The 12,046-nt window shown below is 44.3% G+C and overlaps 1 protein-coding gene across 3 annotated transcripts in view; it reads left to right on the top strand.

Moving 5' to 3' along the window:
• The window catches only part of clasrp (CLK4-associating serine/arginine rich protein), a 30,640-nt gene extending 19,374 nt beyond the window's left edge, over window positions 1–11,266 (top strand). The window contains exons 15-21 of one of the 3 annotated variants that reach the window (XR_004219443.1): window positions 4,123–4,166; window positions 6,165–6,225; window positions 8,083–8,141; window positions 8,317–8,363; window positions 9,278–9,357; window positions 9,525–9,549; window positions 10,740–11,228. Coding sequence is in view for 2 of the 3 variants with exons in the window: in NM_001375295.1 (NP_001362224.1) it covers window positions 4,123–4,162; window positions 6,165–6,225; window positions 8,083–8,141; window positions 8,317–8,363; window positions 9,278–9,357; window positions 9,525–9,549; window positions 10,740–10,782 (355 nt within the window). In the remaining variant the exon portion in view is untranslated. 3 annotated transcript variants of the gene reach the window in all.
• Window positions 11,267–12,046: the final 780 nt, after the last annotated feature.

The raw sequence follows: 12,046 nt of genomic DNA, 5'->3' as shown, positions 1-12,046 counted from the left end.
TCCACCAATCCCGCTGATGCCTCCAAACTCCTCTTTAAGAGGCACAAGAAACAGTCCGTATGCTTCCCTTCACACGCACAATTAGATAATATTGTGCAATCTGAATGGGATAACCCAGAGAGACGATCCCAGTCCAACAAACGTTTCCAACGTCTTTATCCCTTTCCACAGGAAACCATGGACACCTGGTCTTCTCCTCCGGTCGTTGATGCCCTGGTGTCACGCCTCTCCAAAAACACGGCCCTTCCTGTCCCTGATGCGTCCTCCTTCAAAGACGCGATGGACAAAAAATTGGAGGGGTTCCTGCGCTCAGCCTTCTCGGCTTCTGGGACAGCTTTGCGTCCCACCTTCACCGCCGCCTGGGTCAGCAGGGCAATCCAGTCCTGGTCCCAAACTCTTCTAGACAGCATTCTCTCGGGCGTTCCCAGACAAGAACTGGCCCCCATGGTGTCCCAGATCAAAGAGGCTAATTCCTTCATCTGCGAAGCAACCCTTGACGCTGCCCAACTAACCTGTAGGGCCTCGGCCCTTACAGTGGCCGCCCGCAGATCCCTTTGGCTTAAACTTTGGTCTGCGGATCTCTCTTCCAAAAAATCTCTAACTTCCCTCCCCTTTAAGGGCAAGTTACTTTTCGGTTCAGAGTTGGACAAAATTATAAGTCAAGCCACAGTGGGGGAGAGCACCTTCCTCCCACAGAGCAAGTCCCGGCCTTCCTTTCGCAGGGGGAGATTTTTTCGTGGCTCCGGATACAGATCCTCCAAGCCATCCGATTCCACACAGCCTTCATCCTCACGCGGCAAGTTCACCAACAAGCCCCGCTCCGATTGGCAGCCCCGGAAACCTACTCACAAACAGACAGATAAGTCTACCACTGCATGACTACCCGTCCGTCACTCTGCTGCTAGCACCCGTAGGAGGAAGGTTGCAGCTCTTCCGTGCACAGTGGCAAGCTCACGCACAAGATTCCTGGGTCTGCGAAGTCATAACGAGAGGCTACCACCTCGAGTTCACAGCCCCCCCACCCCACCGCTTTTTCATGTCCAGAACTCCCACGGATCCACGCCTTCACCAGGCATTCCAGACGGCAATCCAAGACCTACGCGCGGCCGCAGTGATATCTCCTGTGCCTCAGACCGAGAGATTCCAGGGATATTATTCCAATCTGTTCCTTGTCCCCAAGAAGGACGGATCCTTCCGGCCGATCCTCGATCTCAAGGGGCTAAACAAGTTTATCCGCTACTCCAAATTCAAGATGGAATCTCTGCGGTCAGTCATTGCAGCCATGGGCCCACAGGAATTCCTCACCGCGCTGGACGTGAAAGATGCCTATCTTCACGTCCCTATCTCCCCTCACCATCAGAGGTTCTTGCACTTTGCCTATCGCAACCTCCACTTCCAGTTCACAGCTCTACCGTTCGGCCTCTCCTCAGCCCCACACGTCTTCACAAAGATCATGGCGGTCACTGCAGCAGTCATCAGGTACAAAGGGGTCTCAATCACCCCCTACTTGGACGACCTCCTGATAAAAGCTCCGTCCTTCCAGACAGCGGAGGAGCATCTCCGACTATCCATGAGCATCCTACAGGACTTCGGCTGGAAGATAAACCTTGCCAAATCCTCACTCCGCCCGAACCAGGTGATGACTTTTCTGGGACTGACATTCGACACCAGAGCTCAGAAACTCTTCCTCCCTCAGGAGAAGGTGCTGCGCATCCAGTCCCTGGTTCGACTGCTTCTTTCATTACCTCGACCATCCCTCCGGTTCTGCATGCAGGTACTCGGATCGATGGTGACCTCCATCGAGGCTGTGCCGTTCGCCCAGTTTCACCTCCGGCTCCTACAGTGGAACATTCTCTCTGCATGGCACAGGAACACGAGCCTCTCCCAACAGACCCTGCTCTCCACGAAGACCAGGGCGTCCTTGCGGTGGTGGCTCGACACCACAAAGGAGGAGAAGTAGCCATCAAGCCTTCACGGAGACCAGTCACATCTTCAGGTGGGCGGAACTCCATCACACTCTACTCTCGGCCATCTACATCCCCGGGGTGGACAACTGGGAGGCCGACTACCTCAGCCAGCAGACGATGGATCCGGGGGAGTGGTCCCTCAAGACCAGCATATTCCAGACACTAACGCAGAGGTGGGGCACACCAGAGGTGGACCTAATGGCCTCTCGAATGAACCACAAGGTACCTCGTTATGTGGCGCGATCAAGGGATCCTCGGGCCGAGGCAACAGATGCCATGACGACCCCATGGTCCTTCAATCTAGCATACATTTTTCCCCCATTACCCATGCTCCCTCGAGTCATCAAAAAGATCAAACGGGAGAAGGTGAAGACCATCCTCGTCGCCCCCTATTGGCCGCGCCGGACCTGGTTCTCAGAACTCCTGTCTCTGTCACAGGAAGAACCGTACCATCTGCCTCAAGATCCAGACATCCTCTCCCAGGGCCCCTTCCACCACCCAAACCCAAGGTCGCTACATTTGTCGGCATGGCTACTGAATCCCTGATCCTTCGGAGAAAAGGTTTCTCAGAACCCGTAATCAAAACACTCCTAGCGGCGCGGAAGCCTGTATCCGCTCAAGCCTACCACAGGGTTTGGAGAATCTACCGGGACTGGTGCTCCCAGGAACGCGTTGCCTTTCAGACCCTCTCGGTCCCCAACATTCTGAACTTCCTTCAAGCCGGCCTTGACAAGGGCCTATCCTTGGGTTCCCTCAAGGCCCAAATTTCGGCCCTTTCGGTCCTCTTCCAGGAGCGTCTCGCTCTCTTGCCGGACATCAGGACATTCATGCAGGGCGTCACGCACATCAGACCTCCCTTTCGGCATCCCTGTGCCCCCTGGGATCTCAACCTGGTCCTGAGGGCACTACAGGAGCCCCCCTTTGAACTCCTCGCCTCCATTCCCATGATCTGGCTCACTCGGAAGGTGGTCTTCCTCCTGGCCATCTCCTCAGCCCGGCGCGTGTCCGAACTCAGTGCGCTCTCTTGCAAGTCCCCCCTTCTCATCTTCCACCTGGACAAGGCGGTACTGCGTACCGTGCCGTCCTTTCTCCCCAAGGTGGTGTCCAAATTTCACATCAACCAAGAGCTGACTATTCCCTCCTTCTGCCCCAATCCCAAATCACCGAAGGAAGTCGCTCTCTACTCATTGGATGCAGTACGTGCTCTCAAATTCTACGTTCATCGTACAGAGGGAATCCGCAAGTCTGATACCCTCCTGGTCATCCCCACGGGCACCCGTCTCGGGCAACCTGCTTCTAAGACCACCATTTCCCGGTGGCTCAGGGAAACAATCCGGAGAGCATACATATCCAAAGGAAGACAAGTCCCTCAATTGTTAAAGGCTCATTCCACCAGATCTGTCAGTACCTCTTGGGCGTTCAGAAACCAGGCCTCGGCTGAGCAGCTGTGCAAAGCTGCCACTTGGACCTCTATTCACTCCTTTGTGAAGTTCTACAAATTTGACGCCTTTGCTGCATCTGGCGCACGCTTTGGACGCAAGGTGCTGCAAGCGGCGGTAGTCTAATCTCGACTCCGCTTCCTGCCCACCTCTTATTAAGTTCAGGGGACTGCTTTGGTATGTCCCCATTGTCCCTGTGTCCCCCAAGCTATTGTGAGAGAAAAGGAGATTTTGTGTTACTCACCGTTAAATCTCTTTCTCCTCAATGGCTTGGGGGACACAGGGCTTCCCTCCCCCGGAAGCGGAACACTCGTTGCGCCTTCTGCCATGTTATTATGTTACAGTGTTATAATGGTTACACTGGTTACCTCTTTGTTAGACAAAACTGAGCTACTGTTGGCTGCGCTGTGGGGTATAGCTGGAGAGGGAGGAGCATTTCTTTTTTTTACCTTCCTAGTGTCCTGCCTCCTGCAGGTGGAGCTATACCCCATTGTCCCTGTGTCCCCCAAGCCATTGAGGAGAAAGAGATTTAACGGTGAGTAACACAAAATCTCCTTTTTTTTTTTTTTTCTGAATGAAGGTTAAGAGGAATTAAAGAATGATTGGTGGAATAAAGTGGGATTTAGGGACAAAAATAAGCTATAAATGGCTCTGTCTGTAAGAGCTTGAACAAGGGGGACATAAATGGAGATATGACACTCTTATTTCTTCTCTAGGGCCGAGCTTCCTGTTAGCAGAGAGTGCGGAGCAGCCAAAGTCAGTAAGAATTTTACCGCCTATTTTATTCACGCAGGATATGATCTAACGATTTAGAGAGCAGGGCGTATGAACAACAGAAAACATGATATTTTAAACACTGGGGTGTAGAGGGACTGAAAACTTTATTGATGCTTAAATCTTCAAACCATTACATTTTGTGACGTAGTCGATGGTCTTTACTGAAAGGGTTTTAATTTCTTTTCTGTGCATCAGACTGTGTTTGAAATCCAGAATTACTTCAGCAGAGTTTTGAAATAAGAGAGTGCTTACTTAGGCTGCCTAGGGGCACTTGGGATGGATCTGCTTTTCTCTGTCTGTGTTTTGTATGCAGGTGGTGAAAAGCAGATCATCTGCCCCATGTGCTCCTAGCCTAAGGGTAACGGAACACTAAGGGGCTGATTTACTAAGACACGAATTCGAATCCGAATTGGAAAACGAACATTGCGACTTTTTCGTATTTTTTGCGATTTTTTTCGTCGCCTTTACGACTTTTCGAAAATCGACGCAACTTTTTCGTAACCATTACGACTTGCGCGAAAAGTCGCAAATTTTTCGTAGCCATTACGATTCGCTCGTATCTTGTTGCGACTTTTTCGTATTGAGCACTCGTAAGCGGCGGACGAAACTTTCAGCATGATTTTGGAAGCCTCCCATAGGACTCAATGGCATCCTGCAGCTCCAACCTGGCCCAAGAAAAGTCACCATACTGAAGCTTGAATGAATCCGAATCTTTCGTACTCGGTGCGAAAGCTGCGAAAAAGTCGCGACTTTTCGCGCAATTTGTAACGGCTACGAAAAAGTCGCGCCGTTTTGCGAAACATTCGTAATGGCTACGAAAAAGTCAGAACGTTCGTGGGTAAGTAAATGTGCCCCTAAGTGTATTGTCCTCTTTTACTCCACAGGCATTTTTATAGAGGCGGAGGTAATATAGGTATATTTCTCATTTACTGTTTCTGCAGTAGTAAATATATTTTCATTATAGATGGTAATGGCTTAACATTTTGTGTCAGGGTTTCTCTTGCAGTCTTGCTGAGAGGTACTTTCAGTTCTTGTTACCAGCATGTCATCTGTTAACAACTTGCAAATCATCTGACATGCTATATAGATCCCAGTATGTATGCTATGCAGTATGGTTATACAGGGCCTATAACATCAAGCTTACCTGATTAGTGCATGCAGCCTCCCAGGCTGTTACCTGCAACAAAAACTTTAGAAGAGTGACTTTTTCTATTCAAGCAGCTACAGGATGAAAAACACTAGCAAATAGAATCACTAACAGAAAATTTCAGCCAGACTTTGGTTGACCCTGATTATCAGCACAAAAGGTACCCAGATAAGTGTAAATGTGTAACATTCAGTCATTTGTAAAGAGTGGTTTTCAAACACATTTACCGTATTGCTGAGTTACCTGTTAGGCAGTCTTAGGTAGCCTTTTGTCGGCATTTATGAAACTTATGAAGTTCAAAACTTGTATACATATACACACACACTTATGTATACAAGATGGCCTTATATATATTTTTATTATACATTTGAGTTTCCTACAAATCAACAGGAAGTTTTATTATTTTATCTGGGTGCTCTTTTAGCATCGGTACTATAGTTGTAAATATAAGTTGTTTACCCTGATACATTTTAGTCTATGTAACCTTGATTTTTTTACTCTTATTAGGTTGTCCTAAGTCCTCCAATCTTTTTAAATCTTCTATTGAGGATGATTCAGCAATGTGATAGGTTAGCTAGTGTATTTGGTGCATTCATGCTTACCGAAGCCTTATTTGGTGCAGTGGGATGCATATTATGTTTATACAGTGCAGTGTGGAGTGCTCAATGTGACTCAATGTGTCTAAGCTCTATCATAGGTTGTTCTGCGGAATCTTTTATTTAGTTAATAAAGTTTCTTCCTCTAGTTTGTGCCTTCTGCTGGATGCCTTACCTATCCCGTAACAAGCATTAGCAGGTTCTCATTGTCTGCTATTTCTATTTCTCATTCATTCAGACCAAGCTCACTCCACAAGAGAAGCTGAAACTCCGTATGCAGAAAGCCTTGAACAAACAGTGTAAGGATATTGAATTCCTTTTTATTTCCTTTGTAGGGATCTGGCCTGCACTCCTTCATCACATCTTTTGCCAGGTGCAAATCAAGAATCTTTGCTCTCCTCCTCCAACAGCAGTAGTCCATACAACACACGTTTAGACACCACCGAAGGGTGGCCTTCTTTATCACCCACCCTCTGTGGTATCAAAATGTTGACACAATAAAGTAAAATACTTTGTTTGGGCAACTGGCAATTCATCCCAGTGGTGTAACTAGATGTCATTATGTTACTGGGTCCCACAGCAAATTTAGTTAGGTGCCACAAAGCATTTGTAAATTGACCTATTCTGCCACATTATATTGAAATTGCTCATTAAGGAGGGCCCGCTACCCCCCCCTACAGCTGCAGGGTCTGATATGCCTCTGTTCCATCGGATTTTTGGGATGGGACTGTAAGGGCTCTGGCACATGGGGAGATTAGTCGCCCGCGACAAATCTCCCCGAACTACCATCCCACCAGCGAAAATGTAAGTCGCCGGTGGGATGGCACACGCTGCGCAGGCAATTTCGGCAAATCGCCGAAGTTGCCTCACGAGGCATTTTTGGCGATTTGCCGAAATCGCCTGTGCAGCGTGTGCCATCCCACCGGCGACTTACATTTTCGCCGGTGGGATGGTAGTTCGGGGAGATTAGTCGCCGTGACAAGGGAGATTTGTCACGGGCGACTAATCTCCCCGTGTGCCAGAGCCCTAAAACATAGTGGAAGCTCCATTAGCTAGCCCTTTTGACCTTAGCAGATCATTATCATGCAAAATTGTTCTATTGTTTACTATTGTGCAGGCTATAAATAACCTTTGGCTTATGCCAGACAGGGTCTTGGCTTGCAGATAAAAACAGGTTTGAAGTTTTGTTTTCTCTGTAAGCTTTATTAAAGGGAATGTCCATGAAGTGTTTGGCAGCAGGGAAAGAATGTGTATTGCATGTTACTGTGCCTGCCCTGCTGTCATCATTCCTTTTTACAGTAATCCAGTTGGCGGACTTAGAGGCTGAGCATGCACAGAAGTGCTTAACCCTCCGCTAACTATCTGCATAACTGTAGTTGAGGTGGGAGTTCCATGTAAAAGAAGCATTTTATTGGGTAATGTTCTCGTACTTTGCAAAAGAGGGACATCCCCTTTAATTGTAACTGATACATTAGTTGCTGACATTCCAGCAATGCTGCTTGTAAAAGAAATGTAAACTAATGTAGCAAACAGAAAAGTGTAAGTTCTGAAGAAAAACATAGGGCTATCCTGTAGTCGCATAACCACACTAAACTAGTCAAGAAACCATCTGACAGGAAGGACATAAGATAAGATGTAGCAAGAACCAAGATAAGTAAAGTATGTAACGTGTGGTTATGGCCAGCTACAGAATGCTTATTGGATATTGTATACTAGCCCACCACCAGGTGTACAATAAACTTGGTCAAAGACAGCTATCACTTCAGAGGAACAGCTGCTATTAAGGAAATGCATCCATCCATGTATGCTGCTGCTTATTGTGAGAAAATATCATCATGGCTTATTTAAAGGAAATTACAGTGCCTGCTGTATTATAGAAGGATATAGAGAGCCATTCACAGACAAGTCTGTTGCGAAGCATAGATCAGTTAAATCTGAGAGCATGGCCTGTGCTTGGCACACTCACAGCTTTGCCCTGTTGCCCTGAGACAGGGCTGCCTACTACTCTAGTCTTTCAGTACCTAGATGGGAGTCATTTTCTTAAAGTGGAAAAATAATTAAAATTGACTTACAGAAACTGGGTCATTGTGTCGAATTCCGAGCTTGCGTTCTCCGTTATTTTAATGCATGGTACAATATCGCTTGTTCTCTTGCAGACAAGGCGGATAAGAAAGCAGCTCAAGAGAAGATTATTCAGCAGGAACATGAGCGACAGGTGAAGATTTCATATACTGGACATTGTCTTTGTGGAGCACAGGGTCATTGTGTTCTACATGACAGACGAGGAGACACATACACCTTCACACAATCTAAATGTATTTTCTTGCTTGGAACTGTGAGGGTCTCCTGTTGTGTATAATATATCTTATCAATTATCCCTTGTGGTTTAGGAACGTGAAGATGAACTAAGAGCAATGGCAAGAAAGATTCGAATGAAGTGAGTAGCAATTTGTTGTGTATTGCACAAGCTGTGTTTGGAATAGGATTTGCATGCCTTTCATGCATTTGGCAGAAGTAGCTCTGAAAACATCTTCAGATAATGCTAGGACTACAGAAAGATTTTCTTTGACTTGTATATTCCATTAGTGCAGCAAAGTGGTATACAAGCCGTGTCAACAGGCTCTTTTCAAATGAGCTTTTTTTTCAAATATATTGGCCAAAAAAAGCTGTAGTCTTTAGGCGTATTACAGTATGTAGCAGAGTAGGCCAAAAGCTGGCAAGCAGATCCCCCTAAATCAGTAGTCGTGCCTTGTGAGGAACCTCTCTAGTGGACATGGTCACAATTTAAGTGTGTATATTGCTGTTCTCTGTACCATGAAAACTGCAACCTAAACATTTTTCTTATCTGCTTGTAAATAGGATGATGTATGTGTGTGACATTATGCAAGCCATTTACTGAGTAACTAATTCATTTTTGGAGGCATCTAAATGTTTATAATAGTGACTCTGTGGCCTTTTTTTTTTCCTCTTTTAAAAATAAAATCTTGCTTCCTGTAATAATCAGATGATGTGCAGGTAATATATTGGATGATAACCATATGCATGCAGCATACCTTAGGTAAATGCTGCTGGACTGATTTTTGTCATCCAGACAAAAGGCGGTCACATTACAGATTTATAACAAATGTGGGAATTGTTACAGGTGCCTCAGCCGCGGTGCTAGTCCTGCCACCTAATGTGAGGTACACATTCATTTCTGGTTTTGTAAATCATTTTTTTTGCAAGGAAGTATGTTTTGGGAATTTCTCTTCTTTTCAGGCTTTCTTCTGTAGTGCATGACATCAGCTTTCATTCTTGCACATGAAAATACACAAAAAGGGAACTTTGACACTCTCTTTTATGTTTTTACAGGGAGCGAGAGCGTCGAGAACGAGAACGTGATGAATGGGAAAGACATTATACACGCAGCAGATCTCCTTCTCCCCGACATAGTGAGTTTTAAAACTGGTGAAGCTGAATGCCTTTTAAAGGGGTTTCTGCATGACCGTTTGGTGTATGCAAATTATTTTTTAAAATGTAGTTATATGTGCAACCATACACTGCATTTTCCTTCCTGGTCATGTACATTTAATTGATTTTCATTCTCACCTTTTTGTAGGCCGAGAATACAGTTCATCAAGGAGGTAAGGAAATATGAAGTTATTTTACAGAAAATGTTTCCTTTTCATTATAGCTATAAAGGTAATCTGCTTTGCATAGTAAAGCTTCCCGTAGTCAATACGGACTCACCTGCTACAGCAAATGATTCCCTTGCAAAGTATGAAAATGCACCGTGGGTCATACTTACAGCAACCCACTGAATAAATCGATACAACTGCATTACTATTGACCAATATTCAACAACCCTCCTCAAAAGATTCTGGCAAACAGTAATTTGCACATTCAGATTTGAGCACGTATGGACACATTTTAATTAAGATAGTACACTTGCTCAAATCTGAATGTCACTTGACTTAAAGGTTTCTGATTTGGCCATGTCCCAGTATGTTTTGCAGGATTCAGACTTATTCTCTCGTTTTTCTGAACAAATACTGTACAGGTATGGGATCCCTTATTTGGAAACCCATTATCCAGAAAGTTCAGAATTACGGAAAGGTCATCTGCCATAGACTCCATTATAAGCAAATAATTCTAATTTTTAAAAATAATTTCCTTTTGCTCTGTAATTAGAAACCAGTACCTCGTACTTGATCCCAACTAAGATATTATTAATCCTTATTGCAGGCAGAACCATGCTATTGGGTTTATTCAATATTTAAATGATTTTTAGCAGATTTAATTTATGGAGATCTGGATAAGAGGTCCCATACCTGTACTACAGAATTCTTTTTTTCTTTCAACTATTCTTAATTTGTTTTTGTGACAGAAGAAATAAATTATGTTGTTGTGAATGTATTCCCAATCTTAATATTTTGTTTAGCAACATTTTACATTAATAACTGTAAATATTTTAAGGTAAATACATACCTGCTTTGCCCACTGTTTCCAAGTGAATTTTGACCCATTCTTCTAAGCAGATTTAACATAATCTGAGATTTAACATAATGCTGCTGGATCGCTTGGCTTTTTGGCAAATTCCAGACATGCTTTTCATGTGGAATACTTTATGTAATGGCTTCCTTTGTGCCACCGTTCCATAATCAGTAGCTCTTTTCAAAGTGTTTCAAATTGTTCTCCACTCAGAAGTTTTGTTTTAAAAAAAATAAAAAAACGACTCCTGCAAAGATTGGATCCCTTGTATAGTCTATATTGTAGTATAATGTGTGAAAGCAAAGCATACAGATTACTATTTTTTTTTTTTTTTTTTATATAGAAGGTCCCGTTCACGTTCCAGGAGCCCCCACCATCGTCATTAACTCTACAGGTCTGTTTTGTACAACTGGGTACGAATAAAAGTTATTCCTGTCAGCCTCCATGGTACATTCCATGGAACATAGTGGGATGCAGCCAGAGGTTGAAATAAATGGCAGACCTAAAGAATGTCTGAATATGCCTCTAGATATAACATTTATGTAATCCGAATAACATTATGGATACTTAACATGGATTATGAAGCACTTCCTGATCCGCATCTGTTGTGTTCTTGTGGAGTTATGGGACTGGTCTTTTTGAATTGTGATAAAATGACTGCCTTTTGGGTTTTTTTTTTTTTTTTTCTTGGTCATTTCAAGCTCTGTGAATTTAAGAACTGAATCCTAAAAATGAATATGGTTAGAAATGCTGTATTTTATAAATTAAAATTATTGTACCAGCCCAGATGTTCAGAAGCCTGGCAACAGTAATAAACCTATTAAACCCTGTGCACTGCAGCTCCCCATCTTCCAATCTTGTTAGGGCATCCTAAAACAGAGAAGAAAAGGTAAAAACTAAGTAAGCTTTATCAGAAAGTTCTATGTAAAAACAGCCATAAGCACTCACAGAAACACTGCACTGAGTCCTCTATCTTGTCTCCTTTTTTTGTGAACATGTTCTTCAGTATCTGACTTCCTTTCTCTTAGGGCTCCTTAAATGAACAGTAACATCAAAAAATGAAAGTGTTTCAAAGTAATTAAAATATAATGTGCTGTTGCTCTGCAAAAAACTGGTGTTTTTGCTACAGAAAAGCTACTATATAAATAAGCTGTTGTGTAGCAATGGGGGCAGCCATTCAAGCTGGAAAAAAGGAGAAAAGGCACATACATAGCAGATAACTAGTAGATAAGCCCCGTATAATGGGTGTTTATCTGTTATCTGCTAAGTAACCTGTGCCTTTTCTCCTTTGAATGGCTGCCCCCATGGCTACACAGCAGCTAACTTATATAAACTATAGTAGTCTTTCTGAGGCAAACACACCAGTTGTAGCAATGCAGGGCAACAGTACATTATATTGTAATTACTTTTATACACTTTCATTTTTTGGTGTTACTGTTCCTTTAAGGTTTGGAGCACGAGTCTGCTTAGTTCTCTTCCTCTCCCCCCCTCCCATAAGAATGCATAAGAACTCACCCTCCCTTAGGAATGTGTGATCTGAGCTTCTAACGCAGAGGTGGGAAAAACGTCGACCAGTCGATCCCCGTGGATTTCTGGTGGACTGCGTCTAAGCCGGGAAGTGGGGTGTGCTTATTGGGTATGCTGTGGGGA

Source organism: Xenopus tropicalis, chromosome 8 (assembly GCF_000004195.4).
Source record: "Xenopus tropicalis strain Nigerian chromosome 8, UCB_Xtro_10.0, whole genome shotgun sequence".
Classification (NCBI taxonomy): Eukaryota; Metazoa; Chordata; class Amphibia; order Anura; family Pipidae; genus Xenopus; species Xenopus tropicalis.
Note: the sequence above shows the minus strand (reverse complement) of the source record. Positions and strands in the feature narration are given on the sequence as shown.